Source organism: Salmo salar, chromosome 05, assembly GCF_965601325.2.
Source record: "Salmo salar chromosome 05, fSalSal1, whole genome shotgun sequence".
Lineage (NCBI taxonomy): Eukaryota > Metazoa > Chordata > Actinopteri > Salmoniformes > Salmonidae > Salmo > Salmo salar.
The window spans coordinates 48303788-48329207 of NC_138295.1; the positions used below are offsets into that span (position 1 = coordinate 48303788).

The 25420-nt window shown below is 43.0% G+C and overlaps 1 protein-coding gene across 5 annotated transcripts in view; it reads left to right on the plus strand.

Annotated features, from left to right (window-relative positions):
- The first annotated feature begins 1210 nt into the window (after window positions 1–1210).
- Window positions 1211–25420, plus strand: part of LOC106604982 (receptor-type tyrosine-protein phosphatase U) — a 242004-nt gene continuing 217794 nt past the window's right edge. For 3 of the 5 annotated variants that reach the window (XM_082975229.1, XM_082975232.1, XM_082975233.1), the window contains exon 1: window positions 1212–1644. In XM_082975229.1, coding sequence (XP_082831355.1) covers window positions 1575–1644 — 70 coding nt within the window. In that variant the 5' untranslated portion in view covers window positions 1212–1574. Of the gene's footprint in view, window positions 1645–25420 lie in introns of all 5 variants that reach the window. The other 2 variants (XM_082975231.1, XM_082975230.1) reach the window with 2 other exon arrangements.

Below are 25420 nucleotides of genomic sequence, written 5' to 3' on the forward strand. Positions count from 1 at the left end.
TTTGGGGCCCCAATAATCGGTATCGGCGTTGAAAAATCATAATTGGTCGACCTCTAGTAAATGACCAGTAAGAGTGACAGACCAAGCGTCCTAATTTAAGTGTCCTTAACCTGTGTTGAAGGATTAGCTAAGGACTAAAATGCCTGATGGAACATGTAACAATGATTTTCAGTAAACAGACCAGACAAGAGAAAATACTTAAATTAGAGACTTTAACAGATCAGTAACATGCAGGAATCTTCTTCTTCAGAACAACACATTGGGAGAATCTCAATTGCATACTTCTCGCTCTCCTCTTTCCTCGCCTCTCCTTCTCAAAACATATTGGAAGAGAAAGCCCCTCCCCTCTGACCTTCTTCTCCAATGGATTTTGAGAAGGAGGCAAGGACAGAGGACGTGAGGAGTATGCAATTGAGATTCTCCCATAAACTAATGTATTTGTATTTATTATGGATCCCCATTAGCTGATCTGTTAGTCTCTAATTTGTATTTTCTCGTCTCTTCCTGGGGTCCAGCAAAATGAAGGCGGTTATATTCAAATAAAAACGTTACATTACATTTCACAATACAGTGTGCCCTCTAATACCATATATCTACAACAAAAAAATCCATGTGTACGTGTGTGTATGTGCGTCTATCTGTGCCTGTGTCTCTTCACAGTCCCCACTGTTCCATAAGGTGTATTTTTACTTGTGTGCATCCTTTATGGAGTAGAGATATGCACCTCTGAACAAGTCACACATACCCATAGCCTACACAGTACAATGTCATAGAGACTGAGCTATACAGAGTACATTTACATTGATAGATGGATTAACATTTGGATATCTATGTCCCTTCCACTACCCCAGTTATGACATAGCAGCCAGCCAAAGTGGTCGGCTCCGCACAAGGTACTCCTATTCATGTCTCAAAAGGTAGCTGGTCTTTTGTCGTCACTCAACCTGTGAAGCTGTCAGAATAATTAATCTGTTTCCCATTCTGCAGATAGACTGACAGACTGTGTCCATTGCTGCAGATCTGCTCATCTCACCTTTGATCATAAAGCCACCAGTGAATCCATTGTTGAAGCTACTTTGAGTCACTGGTCACAGTGGATCTGGTGTGACATCTTTTGGGAGATCATCAGGTGGATGACCTCAGCACCCAGAACCAATCAGTTACTCCATTTTGATGGAGACTAGGCTGTTGCAAGATACTAGGTGGATGTATGTGAATGCTTGGCGAGGCACACACACGGAGAGTGAGAGACATGTAGCGAGTTCAGTCTTAACTCAGAAAAACCTTTAGACGCCAGAATAGTTGCAAGATGGTGCCACTTGGAGGCGTCCGTCGCATATTTTTAATCACACACATATCGAGACAGAACGTGTGCTTGGCGGAAGAGTGAAAATGTTCTGTACTGTTTATCCTGGCGTCAGTTAGCACGTCTTCCACTACTGCTGCTGTCTCGCAACTACGTTTCAGAAAGAATTAGGGAATCGATAGGCTGGAGTCCACAATTAGCACATCGGTCCTCGCGGAGTCACTGAAATTATTTCTGCATCTATTCCAAACTGGACTAAAACAGCACAATGAACAACTGCGCATTTCTACTGATCCTGGCCGTTCAAATCTACGCCGAAGGCATAGAGGGACCAACAGGTAAAGAGCCCATTTCTTCCTGTTTTCAAGTCACTGCGCACTTGGGAAGCGATGCATCCAGTGTGGAGAGTTTTAAATCGATGTATTGATCCTGAAAAGGGTCCTGTGAAAGGTGTCGCAGTATGTTTTCCGCAGTTAACTTTATTCATAGGCGACTGAAGGCTATTCAATGGAAGGCTCGATTTATTGGATAATGAAGAGGGTTTACTGATAATCGTCAAGATGCGAGATGAGGGGCTTTTCATAAGAAGAACTTTTATGAAAATGTGTTTCATTAGATTGCTTCGAATCTGAGAATAGTGCTTGTTTTGTGGCTTACTGTTTTAAGACTTGACCCTCAGCTTAACAGATCAGAATCCACCTCACATTCCCGCTTTTTGTTATAGCTTTACCATATTTAAAGAAACGGGTAGTCTAGGGTATGTTATTAGTATATTCGCCTAATCCTTTATAGCCAATATTTCCCCCTTGGAAGTAGGCTATTCAAACAGTGCGTCGGCTACCCTGTCATGATAACCTATTCGTATTTTTTGCTACTCTAATTCTAGATGAACATTTCTGGACATTAAATTCCCGAAATTGCATTCCAACCTGTAAATGTGGATACAGATTCACCGATGTTTTGTGTTGAGTTCCATTTTAAAGCCTCATATCTAATTGAAATATGCAGACTGCTGAGGGAAATCACGCTTTGATTGAGAACATGTGCTGACCAGCTGGCAAGTGTCTACACTGTCATTTTCAACCTCTCCCTGACCCAGTCTGTAATACCTACATGTTTCAAGCAGACCACCATAGGCTATGTGCCCAAGAACGCCAAGATAACTGTCTAAATGACTATCACCTCATAGCATCAAATCTGTAGCCATGAAAGGCTAGTAATGGCTCACATAAACACCATCATCCCAAACACCCTGGACCCATTCCAATTTGCATACAGCCTCCACAGATGACGCAATCTCTATTACACTGCCCTCTCCCACCTGGAGAAACACCTACGCTATATATACAAAAGTATGTGGACATCCAATCAAATGAGTGGATTCGGCTATTGCTGACGTGTATAAAATCGAGCACACAGCCATGCAATCTCCATAGTCGACATCCAAGATGCCGTGTCAGACGTCTTTGTCTTGTCCCGTGTATATATCTTTTTTCTTTGCATATATTTTTCTTAACCTCAACTTCAACATACTCTCCTGAAATCCGCCTCACCCAATGTAGTATGGATCTGCTATTTTCTTTACTTTAGAACCAGAACCCCCCCAACAGTAGCTAGCCAGCTAACTAGCTACTAGCTAGTAGTCAGCTATCCACTGCTAGTGGTCATCAGTTAACCTTTAGCCCGGACAGCTCTTGCCAGTCTGCACAGCGCAATTCAAACCAGAGCAAATCGGACTTATTTTTCTCCATATCTCCGGATTCCTACAGCAAGCTCTGAACCGTTTCACCTGGATCATCGCAGCTAGCTATCTGCTATCCGAGTGGCCACTCCTGGCTAACATCTCTGTCACGAAGCAAGCACCAGTTAACCTGGAGCTAGCCTATGCTAGGCCCATCTCCCTGCTAGCTGAAGAGGTCCATCAGCCACTCCTCGGGCTACAATACCTATTTTGCCAATTGGCCTATACCCCTTTTACTGCCGATTATGGAGCCCCGCCGATCCATCACGACTGGACTACCAACGTAATCTGCCCAAGGGTCTTTTTCAACAGGCTCCTCCATCGCGACATCCCCTGAATGCCCATCTGCTAGCCTGCTTGCCGCAGCCCGCTAGCTGTCTAGAGCATATCGGACTGTTAACTGAAGAGGCCCGTCAATATAGCTATTTTGCCAATTGGCCTGGACTAGAGGTCGACCGATTAATCGGAATGGCCAATTAATTAGGGCCAATTTCAAGTTTTCATAACAATCAATCTTAATAACATAATCACTAGTTAACTACACATGGTTGATGATATTCCTAGTTTATCTAGGGTGTCCTGCATTGCATATAATCGATGCGGTGCCTGTTAATTTCTCATTGAATCACAGCCTACTTCGACAAACGGGTGATAATTTAACAAGTGCATTTGCGAAAAAAGCACTGTCGTTGCACCAATGTACCTAACCATAAACATCAATGCCTTCTCTTTAAAATCAATACACAAGTATATATTTTTAAACCTGCATATTTAGTTAATATCGCCTGCTAACATGAATTCCTTATAACCAGGGAAATTGTGTCACTTCTCTTGCATTCCGTGCAAGCAGTCAGGGTATATGCAGCAGTTTGGGCCGCCTGGCTCATTGCGCACTGTGTGAAGTCCATTTATTCCTAACAGGCCGTAATTAATTATGACATAACATTGAAGGTTGTATAATGTAACAGCAATATTTAGACTTAGGGATGCCATCCGTTAGATAAAATACGGAACGGTTCCGTATTTCACTGAAAGAATAAACGTTTTGTTTTCGAAATGATAATTTCCGGATTCGACCATTTTAATGACCAAAGGCTCGTATTTCTGTGTGTTATTATGTTATAATTAAGTTTATGATTTGATAGAGCAGTCTGACTGAGCGATGGTAGGCACCAGCAGGCTCGTAAGCATTCATTCAAACAGCACTTTCGTGCATTTGCCAGCAGCTCTCCGTAATGCTTCAAGCATTGTGCTGTTTATGACTTCAAGCCTATCAACTCCCGAGATTAGGCTGGTGTAACCGATGTGAAATGGCTAGCTAGTTAGCGGGATGCGCGCTAATAGCGTTTCAAACGTCACTCGCTCTGAGACTTGGAGTAGTTGTTCCCCTTGCTCTGCATGGGTAACGCTGCTTCGAGGGTGGCTGTTGTCGATGTGTTCCTGGTTCAAGCCCAGGTAGGAGCGATGAGAGGGACGGAAGCTATACTGTTACTGGCAATACTAAAGTGCCTATAAGAACATCCAATAGTCAAAGGTATATGAAATACAAATTTGTATAGAGAGAAATAGTCCTATAATTCCTATAATAACTACAACCTAAAACTTCTTACCTGGGAATATTGAAGACTCATGTTAAAAGGAACCACCAGCTTTCATATGTTCTGAGCAAGGAACTTAAATGTTAGCTTTTTTACATGGCACATATTGCAGTTTTACTTTCTTCTCCAACACTTTGTTTTTGCATTATTTAAACCAAATGGAACATGTTTCATTATTTATTTGAGGCGAAATTGATTTTATTGATGTATTATTATATTAAGTTCAAATAAGTGTTCATTCAGTATTGTTGTAATTGTCATTATTACAAAAAAGAAAGAAAAAGAAATCGTCCGATTAATCGCTATCGGCTTTTTGTTGTTCCTCCAATAATCGGTATCTGAAAAATCATAATCGGTCGACCTCTAGCCTGGAGCCTTTTACTACACAGAGCCCTGCTGATCCATCACGACTGGTCTGCCGACGTAACTGCACGAGGGGGCTACAACAGATTTCTTCCATCGCAACGTCCCTCTAAGGCCCTTTTGCTAGCCTCGGCCCGCTAGCTGTCTGAATGGCCGTGTCTTCAGCCCGCCTAGCTACTCATTGGACCTCTATGATCACTCGGCTACGCATGCCTCTCCCTAATGTCAATACGCCTTGTCCATTGCTGTTTTGGTTAGTGCCTTATTTCACTGTAGAGCCTTTAGCCCTGCTCAATATTCCTTAGCTAACCTTTTAGTTCCACCTCCCACACATGCGGTGACCTCACCTGGTTTAAATGATGTTTCTTGAGACATTATCTCTCATTGTCACTCAATGCATAGGTTTACCGCCACTGTATTCATATCCTACCATACCTTTCTTTGTCTGTCCATTATGCCTTGAATCTATTCTACCGTGCCCAGAAACCTGCTCTTTTTACTCTCTGTTCCAAACGTACTAGACGACCAGTTCTTATAGCCTTTAGCTCCACTCCCATTACCCAGGCACTCTGGAAAAGCCTTAGCTTCATGCATGTTAACATTAGAAGCCTCCTCCCTAAGTCTTTTTTTAATTCACTGCTTTAGCACACTACGCCAACCCAGATGTCCTAGCCGTGTCGGAATCCTGGCTTAGGAAGACCACGAAAAACCCTGAAATTTCCATCCATAACTATAACATTTTCCGACAAGATAGAACTGCCAAAGGGGGCAGAGTTAGCCTGCAGAGTTCTGTCTTACTATCCAGGTCTGTGCCCAAACAATTTGAGCTTCTACTTATAAAAATCCACCTTTCCAGAAACAAGTCTCTCACCATTGCCACTTGCTATAGACCACCTTCTGTCTCTAGCTGTGCCCTGGACACCATATGTGAATTGACTACCCCCCCCCCCCCCCCCGTCTATCTTCAGAGCTCGTGCTGTTAGGTGACCTAAATGCTTAACCTGTTAGGGCTAGGGGGCAGCATTTGCACGTCTGGATAAAAAAAATGTACCCGATTTAATCTGGTTACTAATCCTACCCAGTAACTAGAATATGCATATACTTATTATATATGGATAGAAAACACTCTAAAGTTTCTAAAACTGTTTGAATGGTGTCTGTGAGTATAACAGAACTCATTTGGCAGGCAAAACCCTGAGACATTTTCTGACAGGAAGTGGATACCTGATGTGTTGTATTGACTTTAAACCTATCCCGTTGAAAAACACAGGGGCTGAGGAATATTTTGGCACTTCCTATTGCTTCCACTAGATGTCACCAGCCTTTACAAAGTGTTTTGAGTCTTCTGGAGGGAGATCTGACCGAACAAGAGCCATGGAACGATGATGTCCCATTAGACACCTGGCGCGCGAGTTCATGTTGGGTACCCTCGTTCCAATACGTTATAAAAGAGTATGCATTCGTCCACCTTGAATATTATTCATGTTCTGGTTAAAAAAGGCCCTAATGATTTATGCTATACAACGTTTGACATGTTTGAACGAACGGAAATATATTTTTTCCCCTCGTTCATGACGAGAAGTCCGGCTGGCTTAGATCATGTGCTAACAAGACGGAGATTTTTGGACATAAATGATGAGCTTTTTTGAACAAAACTACATTCGTTATGGACCTGTGATACCTGGAAGTGACATCTGATGAAGAGAATCAAAGGTAATGGATTATTTACATAGTATTTTCGATTTTAGATCTCCCCAACATGACGTCTAGTCTGTATCGCAACGCGTATTTTTCTGGGCGCAGTGCTCAGATTATTGCAAAGTGTGATTTCCCAGTAAGGTTATTTTTAAATCTGGCAAGTTGATTGCGTTCAAGAGATGTAAATCTATAATTCTTTAAATGACAATATATTATTTTACCAATGTTTTCTAATTTTAATTATTTAATTTGTGACGCTGACTTGACTGCCGGTTATTGGAGGGAAACGATTTCCTCAACATCAATGCCATAGTAAAACGCTGTTTTTGGATATAAATATGAACTTGATAGAACTAAAAATGCATGCATTGTCTAACATAATGTCCTAGGAGTGTCATCTGATGGAGATTGTAAAAGGTTAGTGCATCATTTTAGCTGGTTTTATGGTTTTGGTGACCCTGTCTTTGACTTGACAAAACATTACACACAACTCTTGTAAATGTACTGTCCTAACATACTCTAAATTTATGCTTTCGCCGTAAAACCTTTTTGAAATCGTAAAACGTGGTTAGATTAAGGAGATGTTTATCTTTCAAATGGTGTAAAATAGTTGTATTTTTGAAAAATTTGAATTTTGACATTTATTTGGATTCCAATTTGACGCTCTTGAAATGCACCTGCTGTTGATGGAGTGCACCACGGGTGGCACGCTAGCGTCCCACCTAGCCCATAGAGGTTAAGACCTTGAGCGCGGCTGAGGTGCACCCATGACCAGCTCGGAAACCAGATTGCATAGCGGAGAAGGTACGGTGGGATTCGAAATGGTCAGTGATCTGTTTGCCAACTTGGCTTTCGAAGACCTTAAAGGTAGGATAGATATAGGTCTGTAGCAGTTTGGGTCTAGAGTGTCTCCCCCTTTAAAGAGGGGGATGATCGCGGCAGCTTTCCAATCTTTGGAGATCTCAGATGATACGAAAGAGAGGTTGAACAGGCTAGTAATAGGGGTTGCAACAATTTCGGTGGATCATTTTAGAAAGAGAGGGTCCAGATTGTCTAGCCCGGCTGATTTGTAAGGGTCCAGATTTTGCAGCTCTTTCAGAACATCTGCTACCTGGATTTGGGTGAAGGAGAAATGGGGGAGGCTTGGGCAAGTTGCCGGGGGGGCGGGGTGCAGGGCTGTTGACCGTGGTAGGGGTAGCCAGGTGGAAAGCATGGCCAGCTGTATAAAAATGCTTATTGAAATTTATCGGTGGTGACAATGCTTCCTAGCCTCAGTGCAGTGGGCAGCTGGGAGGAGGTGCTCTTATTCTCCATGGACTTTACAGTGTCCCAGAACTTCTTGGAGTTTGTGTTACAGGATGCAATTTTCTGTTTGAAAAAGCTAGCCTTTGCTTTCCTAACTTCCCTGAAAAGTTGCATATCGCGAGGGCTATTCGATGCTAATGCAGTACGCCACAGGATGTTTTTGTGCTGGTCAAGGGCAGTCAGGTCTGGAGTGAACCAAGGGCTATATCTTTTCCTGGTTCTATTTTTTTTTAATGGGGCATGCTTATTTAAGATGGTAAGGAAAGCACTTTTAAAGAATAACCAGGCATCCTCTACTGACGGAATGAGTTTAATATCCTTCCAGGATAACCAGGCCAGGTCAATTAGAAAGGCTTGCTCGCTGAAGTGTTTTAGGGAGCACTTGCCAGTGATGAGGGGTGGTCGTTTGACCGCAGACCCATTACGGACGCAGGCAATGAGGCAGTGATCGCTGAGATCCTGGTTGAAGACAGCAAAGGTATTTGGAGGGCAGGTTGGTTAGGATGATATCTATGAGGTTGCCCGTGTTAACGGATTTGGGGTTGTACCTGGTAGGTTCATTGATAATTTGTGTGAGATTGAGGGCATCAAGCTTAGATTGTAGGATGGCCAGGGTGTTAAACGATATCATAACCGCCATCGAGAAAAGACACTACTGTGCAGCTGTATTCATCGACCTGGCCAAGGCTTGCGACTCTGTCAATCACCACATTCTTATCGGCAGACTCAACAGCCTTGGTTTCTCAAATGACTGCCTCGCCTGGTTCACTAACTACTTCTCTGATAGAGTTCAGTGTGTCAAATCGGAGGGCCTGTTGTCCGGACCTCTGGCAGTCTCTATGGGGGTGCCACAGGGTTCAATTCTTGGGCCGACTCTCTTCTCTGTATACATCAATGATGTCGATCTTGCTGCTGGTGATTCTCATATCCACCTCCTTCACTCATGCTGCCAAACATACCCTCGTAAAACTGACCATCCTACCGATCCTTGACTTCGGCGATGTCATTTACAAAATAGCCTCCAACGCTCTCTACTGAGCAAATTGGATGCAGTCTATCACCAAAGCCCCATATACTACTGGCCCTCGCTTAATTTTTGTTGCCAAACCCACTGTCTCCAGGTCATCTATAAGTCTATGCTAGGTAAAGCTCTGCTTTATCTCAGCTCACTGATCACCATAGCAGAACCCACCTGTAGCACGCGCTCCAGCAGGTATATTTCACTGGTCACCCCCAAAGCCAATTCCTCCTTTGGCTGCCTTTCCTTCCAGTTCTCTGCTGCCAATGACTGGAACTAACTGCAAAAATCATTGAAGCTGGAGACTCATATCTATCTCCCTCACTAACTTTAAGCACCAGCTGTCAGAGCAGCCCACAGATCACTGCACCTGTACATATCCCATCTGTAAATTAGCCCATCCAACTACCTCATCCCCATACTGTTATTTTATTTATTTTGCTCCTTTGCACCCCAGTATGTCTACTTGCACATTCATCTTCTGCACATCTATCACTCCAGTGTTTAAATGCTATATTGTAATTACGATGCCACTATGGCCTATTTATTGCCTTACCTCCCTTAATCTACCTAATTTGCACACACTGTATATAGACTTTTTCTATTGTGTTATTGACTGTAAGTTTTATTCAATGTGTAACTCTGTGTTGTTGTTTATGTCTCACTGCTTTGCTTTGTCATTGCCAGGTCGCAGTTGTAAATGAGAACTTGCTCTCAACTAGCCTACCTGGTTAAATAAAGGTGTGAAAAAAAATCAAACATTGGCAGTAGATGGCCTTACTGACTAGCTCAGTGACTTTCAATGTGGCACCGTCATAGGATTCCACCTTTCCAACAAGTCAGTTAGTACAATTTTTGCATTACTAGAACTGCCCCGGTCAACTGTAAGTGCTGTTATTGTGAAGTGGAAACATCTAGAAGCTTCAACAGCTCAGCCGTGAAGTGGTAGGCCACACAAGCTCACAGAACGGGACCGCTTACGTGCATAGTGGGTAAAAACTGTCTATCCTCGGTTGCAACACTCACTACCAAGTTCCAAATTGCCTCTGGAAGCTGTTGGGGTTCGTTTCCTTGTTCCTTGTCAATCATTGTCTCATTGGTGAAATTAGCATTATGACAATATCTTTAACTAAATCATTCAAAAACCTTTTATCTCCTACACTCCCCTGCAAAGTTCTGTCTCAGTCACACATTTCTCAGAGGGGTCTCTTTATAAGAGACAGAATTTAGAAAACAACTGTGGAACAATACTAAACCTCTATAATGAATATATATATATATATTGTTAATCTGTAGTCTAGGACCCTATAAATGTAAGGAGGGAGGGGTCTTATAACCCCTCCCCTTCTATTAATACAACATAAGCATAATCAATTATTATAATACATCAAACATTTGGTACAGCCCCGATCATGACCCCTAGGTGAAACCCTTTCAAAGCAATGTCAGCACAAGAAACAAACCTTATCAAAATATATAGGCCTATGGGCTAGGCTGCATGAGGTGTGCGACTATGATTAGAAAAGGTCAGAAAAAAAGGCATTGTTTCTTGCCTTACACTGGACATCATTCACAAGTGATAATATACACTGCTCAAAAAAATAAAGGGAACACTTAAACAACACAATGTAACTCCAAGTCAATCACACTTCTGTGAAATCAAACTGTCCACTTAGGAAGCAACACTGATTGACAATACATTTCACATGCTGTTGTGCAAATGGAATAGACAACAGTTGGAGATTATAGGCAATTAGCAAGACACCCCCAATAAAGGAGTGGTTCTGCAGGTGGTGACCACAGACCACTTCTCAGTTCCTATGCTTCCTGGCTGATGTTTTGGTCACTTTTGAATGCTGGCGGTGCTTTCACTCTAGTGGTAGCATGAGACGGAGTCTACAACCCACACAAGTGGCTCAGGTAGTGCAGCTCATCCAGGATGGCACATCAATGCGAGCTGTGGCAAGAAGGTTTGCTGTGTCTGTCAGCGTAGTGTCCAGAGCATGGAGGCGCTACCAGGAGACAGGCCAGTACATCAGGAGACGTGGAGGAGGCCGTAGGAGGGCAACAACCCAGCAGCAGGACCGCTACCTCCACCTTTGTGCAAGGAGGAGCAGGAGGAGCACTGCCAGAGCCCTGCAAAATGACCTCCAGCAGGCCACAAATGTGCATGTGTCTGTTTCTGACAGTTTGAGCAGACTCCATGAGGGTGGTATGAGGGCCCGACGTCCACAGGTGGGGGTTGTGCTTACAGCATTTTAAAGACAAGACTCTCGTTAATCTAACCACACTGTCCGATTTCAAAAAGGCTTTACAGCGAAAGCAAAACATTACATTATGTCAGCAGAGTACCCAGCCAGAAATAATCAGACACCCATTTTTCAAGCTAGCATATAATGTCACAAAAAAACAAAACCACAGCTAAATGCAGCACTAACCTTTGATGATCTTCGTCAGATGACAACCCTAGGACATTATGTTATACAATGCATGCATGTTTTGTTCAATCAAGTTCATATTTATATCAAAAACCAGCTTTTTTACATTAGCATGTGACGTTCAGAACTAGCATACCCCCCGCAAACATCCGGTGAATTGACTAAATTACTCACGATAAACGTTCACAAAAAACATAACAATTATTTTAAGAATTATAGATACAGAACTCCTCTATGCACTCGATATGTCCGATTTTAAAATAGCTTTTCGGTGAAAGCACATTTTGCAATATTCTCAGTAGATAGCCCAGCCATCACGGCTAGCCATTTAGACACCGACCAAGTTTAGCCCTGACCAAACTCCGATTTACTATTACAAAAGTTTGATTACCTTTGTTGTCTTCGTCAGAATGCACTCCCAGGACTGCTACTTCAATAACAAATGTTGGTTTGGTCCAAAATAATCCATCGTTATATCCAAATAGCGGCGTTTTGTTCGTGCGTTCAAGACACTATCCGAAGTGTAAATAAGGGTGACGAGCATGGCGCAATTCGTGACAAAAGATTTCTAAATATTCCATTACCGTACTTCAAAGCATGTCAACCGCTGTTTAAAATCAATTTTTATGCCATTTTTCTCGTAAAAAAGCGATAATATTCCGACCGGGAATCTGCGTTTAGGTAAACAGAGGAAAGAAAACAAAGCATTCTGTCGACGCGGGCACGCGCCTGAGTCTCACAGTACTGTAACCAGCCACTACCCAAACGCGCTACTTTGTTTCAACCAGAGCCTGCAAAGCCACGATTCAGCTTTTTGCCGCCTTCTGAGAACCCATGGGAGCCGTTGGAAGTGTCACGTCACAGCAGAGATCCTCTGTAATGGATAGAGATGGCAAAGAAGGCCAAGAAATGGTCAGACAGGGTACTTCCTGTACAGCATCTTCTCAGGTTTTGGCCTGCCAAATGAGTTCTGTTATACTCACAGACACCATTCAAACAGTTTTAGAAACTTCGGAGTGTTTTCTATCCAAAGGAAATAATTATATGCATATTCTAGTTTCTGAGCAGGAGTAATAATCAGATTAAATTGGGTATGTTTTTTTATCCGGCTGTGAAAATACTGCCCCCTATCCATAACAGGTTAACCTGTTGGGGATAGGGGGCAGTATTTGCACGGCCGGATAAAAAAACGTACCCGATTTAAACTGGTTACTACTCTTGCCCAGTAACTAGAATATGCATATAATTGTTTGATTTGGATAGAAAACACCCTAAAGTTTCTAAAACTGTTTGAATGGTGTCTGTGAGTATAACAGAACTCATATGGCAGTCAAAACCCTGAGACAAATCCTGACAGGAAACTGAAATCTGATGTGTGGATATCACTTCAAACATTTGCCATTGAAACACACAGGGGCTTGTGAATCATTTAGCTTCCACTAGAAGTATGTTTAGCTTCCACTTCCTATGGCTTCCACTAGATGTCCCCAGTCTTTACAAAGTGGTTTGATTCTCCTACTATCAAAATTGACTGAAAGAGAGGATGTTTATCTTGGTCACAGGGGATGGGCCATTACCATTGTGACGTCGGCGCCCATGGGTACTCTCCCTTTTCGAAACGTTTTGAAAGACAATGCAACCGTCCCAATGGAATATTATTGAAGCCCTGGTTGAAAAAGCCCCTAAAGATTTATGTTATACAACGTTTGACATGTTTGAACGAACTTAAATATATATTTTTTGCTCATTCCTGACGACAAGTCAGACGCACACGGTACATTTTCACTAGCCTTCGGAGCGCGCTAACACTATTGGGACATAAATTATTAACTTTTTTGAACAAAACTACCTTTGTTATGGACCTGGGATTCCTAGAAGTGCCTTCTGATAAAGATAATCAAAGGTAAGGGATTATTTACAATAGTATTTTTGATGGTTGATCGTTCCAAGATGGCTCCAACATTTATAGCCTAGACTTTTTTTCTGGGCATACCACGTCGTTTATTGTAAAGTGTGATTTCCCAGTAAAGTTATTTTTAAATCTGGCAAAGAGATGGCATTCAAGACATGTTAATCTATAAGTCTTTGAATGACAATATTACATTTTAACAATGTTTTCGAATAGTAATTTTGTAAATTGTAGCGCTGATTCATCGGAAGCATTTGAGGGAAAAGATTTTCTGAACGTCATGCGCCGATGTAAAATGCTGTTTTTATATATAAATATGAACTTTATCGAACAAAAAATGCATGTGTTGTGTAACATGATGTCCTAGGAGTGTCATCTGATGAAGGTTGTCAAAGGTTAGTGCTGCATTTAGCTGTGTTTTGGGTATTTGTGATGCATGCTAGTTGCTTTGAAAATGGCAGTGTGATTATTTCTGGCTGGGTACTCTGCTGACATAATCTAATGTTTTGCTTTTGCTGTAAAGCCTTTTTGAAATCGGACAACGTGGTTCGATTCAGGAGAGGTGTATCTATAAAACGGTGTAAAATAATCATATGTTTGAGAAATTGAAGTTATAGCATTTGAGGTTTTGCATTTAGCGCGATGCGATTCCACTGGCTGTTGCAAGCGAAAGTCTATATACAGTGTGTGCAAATGGCGTGAGGAGGTAAGGCAATAAATAGGCCATAGTAGCGAAGTAATTACAATTTAGCAAATTAACACTGGAGTGATAGATGAGGAGATGGTGATGTGCAAGTAGATATACTGGTGTTCAAAAGAGCAGAAAAGTAAATAAAAACAATATGGGGATGAGGTAGGTAGATTGGGTGGGCTATTTACAGATGGGCTATGTACAGCTGCAGCGATTGGTTAGCTGCTCAGATAGCTGATGTTTAAAGTTAGTGAGGGAAATATAAGTCTTTTTTTGCAATTCGTTCCAGTCATTGGCAGCAGAGAACTGGAAGGAAAGGCAGCCAAAGTAGGTGTTGGCTTTGGGGACGACCAGTGAGATATACCTGCTGGAGCGCCTGCTCCGGGTGGATGTTGTTATCATGGCCAGTGAGCTGAGATAAGGAGGAGCTTTACCTAGCATAGACTTATAGATGACCTGGAGCCAGTGGGTCTGGCGACGAATATGTAGCGAGGGCCAGCCGACTAGAGCATACAGGTTGCAGTGGTGGGTGGTATAAGGGGCTTTGGGGACAAAACGGATGGCACTGTGATAGACTGCGGAAGGAGTGTTTTATGACATTGAAGCTCGTCTCGAGGTTAGTTAACCTGTTGGGGCTAGGGGGCAGTATTTGCACGGCCGGATAAAAAACGTACCCGATTTAAACTGGTTACTACTCTTGCCCAGAAACGAGAATATGCATATAATTAGTAGATGTTGATAGTAAACACTCAACGTTTCTAAAACTGTTTGAATGGTGTCTGTGAGTATAACAGAACTCATATGGCAGGCCAAAACCTGAGAAGATTCCATACAGAAAGTGCCCAGTCTGACAATTTGTTGTCCTTCAGTTGCATCTCTATCGAAAATACAGCATCTGTGCTGTAACGTGACATTTTCTAAGGCTTCCATTGGCTCTCAGAAGGCGCCAGAAAGTGTAATGGGGTGTCTGCTGTCTCTGGGCGAAGAACAGCAGGATAATTTGTGAGTGGTCAGCCTGGGAACAGTGACACTGGAGATGCGCGTTCATGAGAATTCTCAATATTTTTCTTTCAGCCTTTGAATGAATACAACGTCGCCCGGTTGGAATATTATCGCTATTTTACGAGAAAAATTGCATAGAAATTGATTTTAAACAGCGTTTGACATGCTTCGAAGTATGGTAATGGAATATTTTGATTTTTTTTGTCACGAAATGCGCTCGGATAGTGACCTGAACGCACAAACAAAATGGAGGTATTTGGATATAACTATGGATTATTTGGAACCAAAACAACATTTCTTGTTGAAGTAGAAGTCCTGGGAGTGCATTCTGATGAAGAACAGCAAAGGTAATCCACTTTTTCTAATAGTAATTCTGAGTTTGGTGAGGGCCAAACTTGGTGGGTGTCAAATTAGCTAGCCGTGATGGCCGGGCTATGTACTCAGAATATTGCAAAATGTGCTTTCGCCGAAAAGCTATTTCAAAATCTGACACCGCGATTGCATAAAGGAGTTCTGTAGCAATAATTCTTAAAATAATTGTTATGTATTTTGTGAACGTTAATCGTGAGTAATTTAGTAAATTCACCGGAAGTTCGCGGTGGGTATGCTAGTTCTGAACATCACATGCTAATGTCAAAAAGCTGGTTTTTGATATAAATATGAACTTGATTGAACAAAACATGCATGTATTGTATAACATAATGTCCTAGGAGTGTCATCTGATGAAGATCATCAAAGGTTAGTGCTGCATTTAGCTGTGGTTTTGGTTTTTGTGACATTATATGCTAGCTTGAAAAATGGGTGTCTGATTATTTCTGGCTGGGTACTCTGCTGACATAATGTTTTCCTTTCGCTGTAAAGCCTTTTTGAAATTGGACAGTGTGGTTAGATAAAGGAGAGTCTTGTCTTTAAAATGGTGTAAAATAGTCATATGTTTGAAAAATTGACTTTTTCGGATTTTCGAGGACTTTGTATTTCGCGCCACGCCCATCATTGGATATTGGAGCAGGTGTTCTGCTAGCGAAACGTCTAGATGTAAGAGGTTATTAAGGAGAGGCATGCTTAGCCGAGTGATCATAAGGGTCCCGTGAGATTCAGACAGCTAGCAGGGCCATAGGCAGCAAGCTGGCAGAAGTTGGAGGGAGGTCTGTTTTTAGCCACCTCGTGCGTTTCCGTCTGTAGATTAGTGGGGTTCCGTGTGGTAGGAGGGACCAGTCCAATTGGCAAAATAGTTATAGTTATAGTGGCCCAAGAATATTGTCCGATAGACCTATTCAGATAGCAGCCGATAAGACGGCTAACGATTCGCAGGCCACAGATGGGCGTTCAGGTTACGTCGCGATGGAGGGGCCAGTTGGATAACTCCCTCGGGCAGATAACGTCGGTAGTCCAGTCGTGAAGGCCCGATGGGGCTCCGCATCGGCAGTAAAACAGGTCTGGATAGGTGATTGTAGCCCAGGAGTGGCTGATGGAACTCTTCAGCTGGCTAGTTCCGGAATAATTGATGTTAGCTCCGGGAACGACGTTAGCAAATAGTCACTCGGGTAGCAGCTAGCTAGCTGCAAGATCCAGGTGTAAATGTCCAGAGCCTTCGGTAGAAATCCGGGGATATGGAGAGAAAATAGGTCCGGTATGCTAAGGTCTGAGTCGCGCTGTACAAAACTGGCGATACCTTTTCGAGTTAAGGGATAGCTGATGACCGCCAACCGTGGCTAGCTGAACTCCAACGTTAGCCAGTGAACTGGCCACCTCTGGCTAGCTTCTGTTGAGGATTTCAGATTTTAGGTAAATAATACATTTTTTATTTTTTATTGGTGAGGCGGGTTGCAGGAGAGTGTTTTCAGGTTGAGTTTTTAGAAGAAAAAGATATGCGAAGAAAAGCTATATATATATATATATATATGGGACAAGACGAAGGACATAGACGTCTGACTGCTACGCCATCTTGGTATGATATGTGGCAGGGATTGCAGACTATAAAGGGAAGCACAGACACGAGCTGCCCAGTGATACGAGCCTACCAGACGAGCTAAGTTACTTCTATGGTTGTTTCTGGGCAAGTAACACTGAAACATATATGATCACGCTCTCCGCAGCCGATGTGTGTAAGACCTTTAAATAGGTCAACATTCACAAGGCTGCAGGGCCAGACGGATTACCAGGACGTGTACTCCGAGCATGCGTTGACCAACTGGCAAGTGTCTTCACTGACATTTTCAACCTGTCCCTGACTGAGTCTGTAATACCTACGTTTCCAGCTGACCACCATAGTCACTGTGCCCAACACTAAGGTAACCTGCCTAAATCACAACCGAGCCGTAGCACTCACGTCTGTAGCCATGAAGTGCTGTGAAAGTCTGGTCATGGCTCACATCAACACCATTATCCCAGAAACCCTAGACCCACTCCGATTTGCATACCGCCCCAACAGATCCACATATGATGCAATCTCTATTGCACTCCACACTGCCCTTTCCCACCTGAACAAAAGGAACACCTACCTGAGAATGCTATTCATTGACTTCAGCTCAGCGTTCAACACCATAGTGGCCTCAGTAAGCTAAGGACCCAGGGACTAAACACCTCCCTCTGCAACTGGATCCTGGACTTCCTAACGGGCTGCCCCCAGGTGGTAAGGGTAGGTAACAACACATCTGCCACGCAGATCTTCAACACGGGGGCCCTCAGGGGTGCGTGCTCAGTCCCATTGTGTACTCCCTGTTCACTCATGACTGCATGGCCAGGCACGACTCCACCACTATCATTAAATTTGCCAATGACACAACAATGGTAGGCCTGATCACCGACAACGATAAGCCAGCCTATAGCAACGGTCCCCAACCATATTCGCTACCAGGCCGCACGGAAAGGATAAATGTATTTTTCTTTTTAAATAATCGGTAAAATAAAATAATTATATCCAATTATAGTCTATTTGTGCAGTAATTACACAACTTGGTGGGGTCTGTTGGTCTTTTGTTCACCACTCTAATATCTCTGTCACGCCCACAACAGTTTACAGATTTTGAACTTGAGTAATGCTATCAGCTGATCTAAGAAGGGCTATAGAAATACATTTGATTTGATTAATGCGCGTGCCGCGAGTTCATCACGTCTGCGTGAGCTGAGTTGCCAACCAACTTTGTACTAGCTAGCTACGTTAGCTGACATGAATAAAAACAAACAAACATCGCTGGCGAGCTTCTTCGGGAAGGGATAAGGGAGATGAAAGGCCCAACGACGATGTTGATAATGGAGAGCCCGAGACTGCAAAAAAAAGTACACTTTTTTCAATAGATAGTCCTACCTAAAATATTGCTTCATTGCGACAAGTGACTCGCACGCTCAAAGCCCCCTGTGCGTATTATGTGGAGATCGCTTGCCACAGTGTTTGAGTTACGACAGCTGCTGCAGAGATTTCGTTCAGAAAAAAGTCACCACTGACAGCACATTTCAATGATGAGGAATGGGTCGCAAAACTCGCTTTCCTGTGCGACATATTGAACCAGCTCAACGAACTCAATCTGTCACTTCAGGGGAGAATGATAACTGCCTTTAATTTGGCAGATAAAGTGGCTGCATTGAAATCCAAACTGGAACTGTGGGGACGGCGAGTGGACAAGGGCATATTTGACATGTTCCAAACATTAGCAGGGATTTTGGGAGAGACTGAGACTGGGCCGTCTTTCTCCCAGCTGGTGCGTGATCACCTAGCTCCGAGTGTTACTTCCCTACCGCCAAAGACCCACGAAGTGGGAAGGAATGGGTCCGCGACCCATTTGTGAATGTCTCAGGTGAATTGTCCATGTCCGTGCAGGAAGAAGATCAACTCCTTGAGGTTGCAAATGACGGTGGCCTTAAAAGTATGTTTGAGAACTTAATCTCTGCCAACCTTCGCTATTAAAATCAAGGCTGAATATCCTGAGATAGCCACACAAGCACTGAAAACGTATGACATCTACCTTTGACATCTACCTTTGTCATACCCAACTGCATTCATGTTAGCAAAAGCCTAACCTGGTAGGGACCTGGTTAGCCCTTTGCTAACATGAATGCAGTTGGGTATGACAAAGGTAGAAGTCTTTCTGTGTAGTATGATGCCTTAGAAAAGCATGTTTTAGGGATTAAATGAATACTCTGAAATAATCACAGACAAGGCACTCTGATGTCTATGAAAAGTACTACTTTAGGCAACTCATTAAAATAGGGTTAGTTGTAGATCGTGGAGAACTCAATAAAATTATGGGACTATATGCATACATATTGAAAGTGTGCTGCTTATTATACTACAATTATTGACAAGAAAATCAACAAACTCAGCAAAAAAAGAAACGTCCTCACTGTCAACTGCGTTTATTTTCAGCAAACTTAACATGTGTAAATATTTGTATGAACATAAGATTCAACAACTGAGAACAGAAATGGAATAATGTGTACCTGAACAAAGTGGGGGTCAAATTCCAAAGTAACAGTCAGTATCTGGTGTGGCCACCAGCTGCATTAAGTACTGCAGTGCATCTCCTCCTCAATGACTGCACCAGATTTTCCAGTTATTGCTGTGAGATGTTACCCCACTCTTCCACCAATGCACCTGCAAGTTCCCGGACATTTCTGGGGGGAATGGCCCTAGCCCTCACCCTCCGATCCAACAGGTCCCAGACGTACTCAGTAAGATTGAGATCCGGGCTCTTCCCTGGCCATGGCAGAACACTGACATTCCTGTCTTGCAGGAAATCACGCACAGAACGAGCAGTATGGCTGGTGGCACTGTCATGCTGGAGGGTCATGTCAGGATGAGCCTGCAGGAAGGGTACCACATGAGGGAAGAGGATGTCTTCCCTGTAACGCACAGCGTTGAGATTGCCTGCAATGACAACAAGCTCAGTCCGATGATGCTGTGACACACCGCCCCAGACCGTGACGGACCCTCCACTTCCAAATTAATCCCGCTCCAGACTACAGGCCTCGGTGTAACGCTCATTCCTTCGACGATAAGCGCGAATCCGACAATCACCCCTGGTGAGACAAAACCGCGACTCGTCAGTGAAGAGCACTTTTTGCCAGTCCTGTCTGGTCCAGCGACGGTGGGTTTGTGCCCATAGGCGACGTTGTTGCCGGTGATGTCTGGTGAGGACCTGCCTTACAACAGGCCTACAAGCCCTCAGTCCAGCCTCTCTCAGCCTATTGCGTACAGTCTGAGCACTGATGGAGGGAATGTGCGTTCCTAGTGTAACTCGGGCAGTTGTACGGACATTGTGTCTCACAGTACGGACATTGCAATTTATTGCCCTGGCCACATCTGCAGTCCTCATGCCTCCTTGCAGCATGCATAAGGCACGTTCACACAGATGAGCAGGGACCCTGGGCATCTTTCTTTTGGTGTTTTTCAGAGTCAGTAGAAAGGCCTCTTTAGTGTACTAAGTTTTCATAACTGTGACCTTAATTGCCTACTGTCTGTAAGCTGTTAGTGTCTTAACCTCTCTAGGGGGTGTGGGACGCTACCGTCCCACCTGGCCAACCTCCAGTGAAATTGCAGAGCGCCAAATTCAAAAACAGAAATACTCAATATAAAAATTCATAAAACATACAGCTGTTATACATGGGTTTAAAGATTACCTTCTTGTTAATCCAACCACGGTGTCAGATTTCAAAAAGGCTTCACGGCGAAAGCATACCATGCGATTATCTGAGAACAGCGCCCAGCAGACAAATCATTACAAACAGTTACCAGCCAAGTAGAGGAGTTACACAAGTCAGAAAAAGCAATTAAATTAATCACTTACCTTTGATCTTCATATGGTTGCACTCACAAGACTCCCATTTACAAAAACCTCTGTTTTGTTCGCGCGTTTTGTTAATCCACAGGCTCAAAGGCCGTCACAACAGGCAGACGAAAAATCCGAAAAGTATCAGTAAAGTTCGTAGAAACATGTCAAACTATGTTTATAATCAATCCTCATGTTGTTTCTAGTCATAATAATCAATACTTCAACCGGACAAATGCTTTGTCAATATAAAAGGAAAACAAGAAAGGTGCACTCTCGGTCTTGCGCATGAAAAACCTCTGGGATACTGCAGTGTCCACTCATTCAGAGTGGTCTTACTCCCTTATTTTTCAGAATACAAGCCTGAAACAATTTCTAAAGACTGTTGACATCTAGTGGAAGCCATAGGAAGTGCAATTTGAGTCCTAAGTCAATGGAATCTGTATAGGCAGTCTATGGAAAACTACAAACATTAGAAAATCCCACTTCCTGGATGGATTTTTCTCAGGTTTCCGCATGCCATATCAGTTCTGTTATACTCACAGACATTATTCATATGCATATCCTAGCTTCTGGGCCTGAGTAACAGGCAGTTTACTTTGGGCACGCTTTTCATCTGGAGGTGAAAATAGTGCCCCCTACCCTAATGAAGTTAACGACCGTTCCACAGGTGCATGTTCATTAATTGTTTATTGTTCATTGAACAAGCATGTGAAACAGTGTTTAAACCCTTTATAATGAAGATCTGTGTAGTTATTTGGATTTTTACGAATTATCTTTGAAAGACAGGGTTCTGAAAAAGGGACGTTTAGTTTTTTGCTGAGTTTAGTTATTTGATACATTCCACCATCTGCTTCACATCCAAAATAATACCAGTGGTGGAAAAACTAAATTGTCATACTTCAGTAAAAATAAAGATACCATAATAGAAAATGACTCAAGTAAAAGTGAAAGTCAACCAGTAAAATACTACTTCAGTAAAAGTATCTGGTTTTAAATATACTTAAGTATCAAAAGTAAATGTAATTGCTAAAATGTACTTAAGTATCAGAAGTAAAAGAATAAATAGTTTCAAATTCCTTACACTTAGCGAGCCAGACGGCCCAATCTCCTTTTTTATTTATTTATGGATAGCCAGGGACACACTCCAACACCCAGACATAATTTACAAATAAAGCATTTGTGTTTGGTGAGTCCGACAGATCAGAGGCAGTAGGTATGATAAGGGATGTTGTCTTGATAAAATATAACTAGTACTTTTGGTGTCAGGGAAAATGTATTGAGTAAAAAGTACATTATTTTCTTTAGGAATGTAGTGAAGTAAAATTAGTAAAAATGTGTTAAGTACAGGTATTAAAAAAAAACTACTTACTTAGTACTATACACCAATGAGGAAAGATCCCTCATCTGAAATACACAAGATCTGTGTTTCTCTCCCTGAAGCAGCAAAAAGAGATGGATGCTTCTAGTGCTACTACTTCTCACCCCTACCTAGAGGGAAGGGACTCTCTCGCATGTGTTTATTTTTAGCTTATTGGCTTATTTTGTAAAACTTTTATACTGCAGTTTTTTTCCTTTATAAGTCATCGAATATATTCTGATTCTTGACCGTGATCAGCGCAGTGGCTCACCCTCATGTATGTACAGCTCAGTAAAGTCATAGAAAGGTCAAAGACCAGTTTTGCAAGATCATGCTATGACATTGTCTAGGCTATAGAGCTGCCCTTTAACATTCTGTACTGAGATACCACCACAGTGAAATATGAAATCGACACACTCATGAGACAAAACAGCTACTTCAGGCCTTTCTGTGTGATGGATGCAGGCTTCACATGGATCCCTGGTCTCTCTGGGGGCTGGTTAGGTCAGGCCCTGTGGGCAGTGCTAAACACATACAGTGTCCTCTATGAGATCCCATCTCCACATTTTAAGGCATTGGGTGCAATGGCAAGATTTGAGATGTGTGGAGTGAGCTTGGCCCAAGATCTGTTAATACTGTATAGCCAACTCATATGGTTATTTGGCATGACAATGACCATAGGAATCGGCAAGACCGCACAAACCGATCTGGGACCAGGCTAGTGTAGAGTGGCTCTTGTATTGCTTTGTGTAGTGGCTCACAGGTATTGTCTGTGAGTCCCTGGTAGTTCATTACATTTGAAGCTGCACTACTAAGTGGACAACTCCTTAGAATACTGTCTTTCATGTCAGCCCTCCTGAGATTCAGCCTGTACCTCAGTCATCACCCCCTCATTTCCCCTTCACATGCCCTGTCACAGCTGTTAGCATGTATTCTTCTGTAAATCCCACTAACTCTCACTCCCTCTACATCTCTCACTATCCCTCTCACTCCCTCTCCTTTATATGAGGTGGTGAGGACTGGGGACTGTGCAGGGGATGGAGGGGTGTCGCCCAGTGTGACAGCCGGCGGTGGCAGGTGATGGGTAATTCATGGCTGGTTCAGTGGCTCCAGGTGCCAGCTGGGAGTAACCTCTCTCAACCTCCTACTGGTTGAGGACGGGGAATGGGAAAGTGGCGAATTCAAGGCAATGTGTAACTTGTAGTGTGCTAGATTTGCCAACATATGACTGAGAAAACATGCTAGAAACTTTAGAAATGGATCTGTTTCAATGGCTTTTTTTTAAATGGAGCATCTCATGATATTGGGTTGCAACCCCCAACCTCAGCACATACCTTATTGTGGCTGGTTATATACACTATACTGTAAGTACAAATGGACCACGTATGGGTTGAATTGAGATGCTTAATATAAATAAAGAGTGGAAAAGGGCATTAAATAAGTAAAGGGAGTGTGAGAACAGAGAGAGCACGAGCAGCTTTATTCACATCCAGTTGTTGAAGGGAGACGGAATAAAGGAAGGTCTGTCGATTTCACTAATGCAGGCTGTCAGATGCAGCTTATTGGCTTCATCTTGAGCCCCTCTCTCCTGCCAAAATCCTCCTAACTTCGGCATCACTCTATCATTCAGAGTAGCCTAGCGGCAGGTAACCTAGTGGTTAAGAGTGTTGGGCCAGTAACTGAAAGGTCGCTGATTTCAAACCCCGAGCCGGCAAGGTGAAAAAATCTGCTCTTAAGCAAGGCAGTTAACACCCAACAACAACTGTTACCCAGGTGCTGATGACCTTGATTAAGGCAGCCCCCTACACCTCTCTGATTCAGAGGGGTTGGGTTAAATGCGGAAGACACATTTTGGTTGAATGAATTCAGTTGTGCAATTGACCAGGTGTCCTTTCTGCCCTTGGCTGACACATGTAACAACCTGCTTTTTAGTTTGGTTTTCGAATTGGGTATAGGTAGTGTGAAAATATTGGTCCTTGGTGTGTTCATAAATGTTCATATGACACATTACGAAGTGTCGATTTCTTTTCACAATGTCGTAGTCTTGCCTGAAGCACAGGAGGATTTCAGACCATATCTCTGTCCGAACTTTAACTTTGTGATCCGCTCATTAGTGACACCAGTCAAGAAGGAAAGGGTCTAACTGGGAGCATCTGGTGTCCTGTATCTATCCATCAGCAGTAATGTACAGATGTAGGCAGCAATAACGCACACACTTAATGATGGCCTTTCATAAGACACTATGCCATTCATGCCTCCAGCAAGCTCATGATCAATAGCAGAAGGTGCCCACATGGCATGCCCCAATGGCCCACTCTCTCTATATTTCTCTCATGTCTCTGTCTGGACAGAAGCCAGGTCCTTGATGTAGGCTGGTGGAACTGAGGCAGTATAGTGTTAGTGTCTCACATTAGCACAAAGCACCTAAGAATGCAGGAACACCGCTGTCCTGCGGCCCACAGGGTGCTGTTGACAAAGGGATGGATCCACAAGGACAAACGGAAGATTGTGTGTTTGATATTATTTTAATTATTTTAATTTTCAGTCATTTGTAGGCAGAATCATTCCTACCTGAGTGTATGGAAATATTTGGGGAACTCCGTGGGACAATGTGAGCATGTGAATCATTATGAGAAATGTTTGGGTTAGCCTTTGGTTGGCTTATTTGAATAATATGTGACTAATTTGCACACAAACAAAATTGCATACCACATTTGCCTACAGAAACACTAGGCCCAAAGTAAGCAGCACAGGAGGCTGCTGAGGGGATAATTGCTGGAATGGAGCAAATGGAATGGCATGTAACACATGGACACCATCTATTTGATACCATTCCACTTATTCCGCTCCATATTCCATTACCACGAGCCCCTCCTCCTCAATTAAGGTTCCACCAACCTCCTGTGGTAACTAATTTGTAAGTCGCTCTGGATAAGAGCGTCTGCTAAATGACGTAAATGTAAATGTAGTCTCTGTAGTCTGTCTGAAAGGGTGGTTATTTGTCTCAGATCACAGTGTGACAATAGCCTGCCTTTTTCCTTTAAGGAAAAAGTAGAGAAAAGCCCTGTGTCTTTCCCTTTGCCTTTTTGGTCAGAGGGCACAATTAACAATCAGATTAGGTAGGCGGATCACAGGGGAGAGGTGAGAAAGCATTAGAGGGAGAATGGTGGTTAATATGGGTCTTTGTGTGCTTTGGTACAGTATCATGTGACACTGACACAGCTGA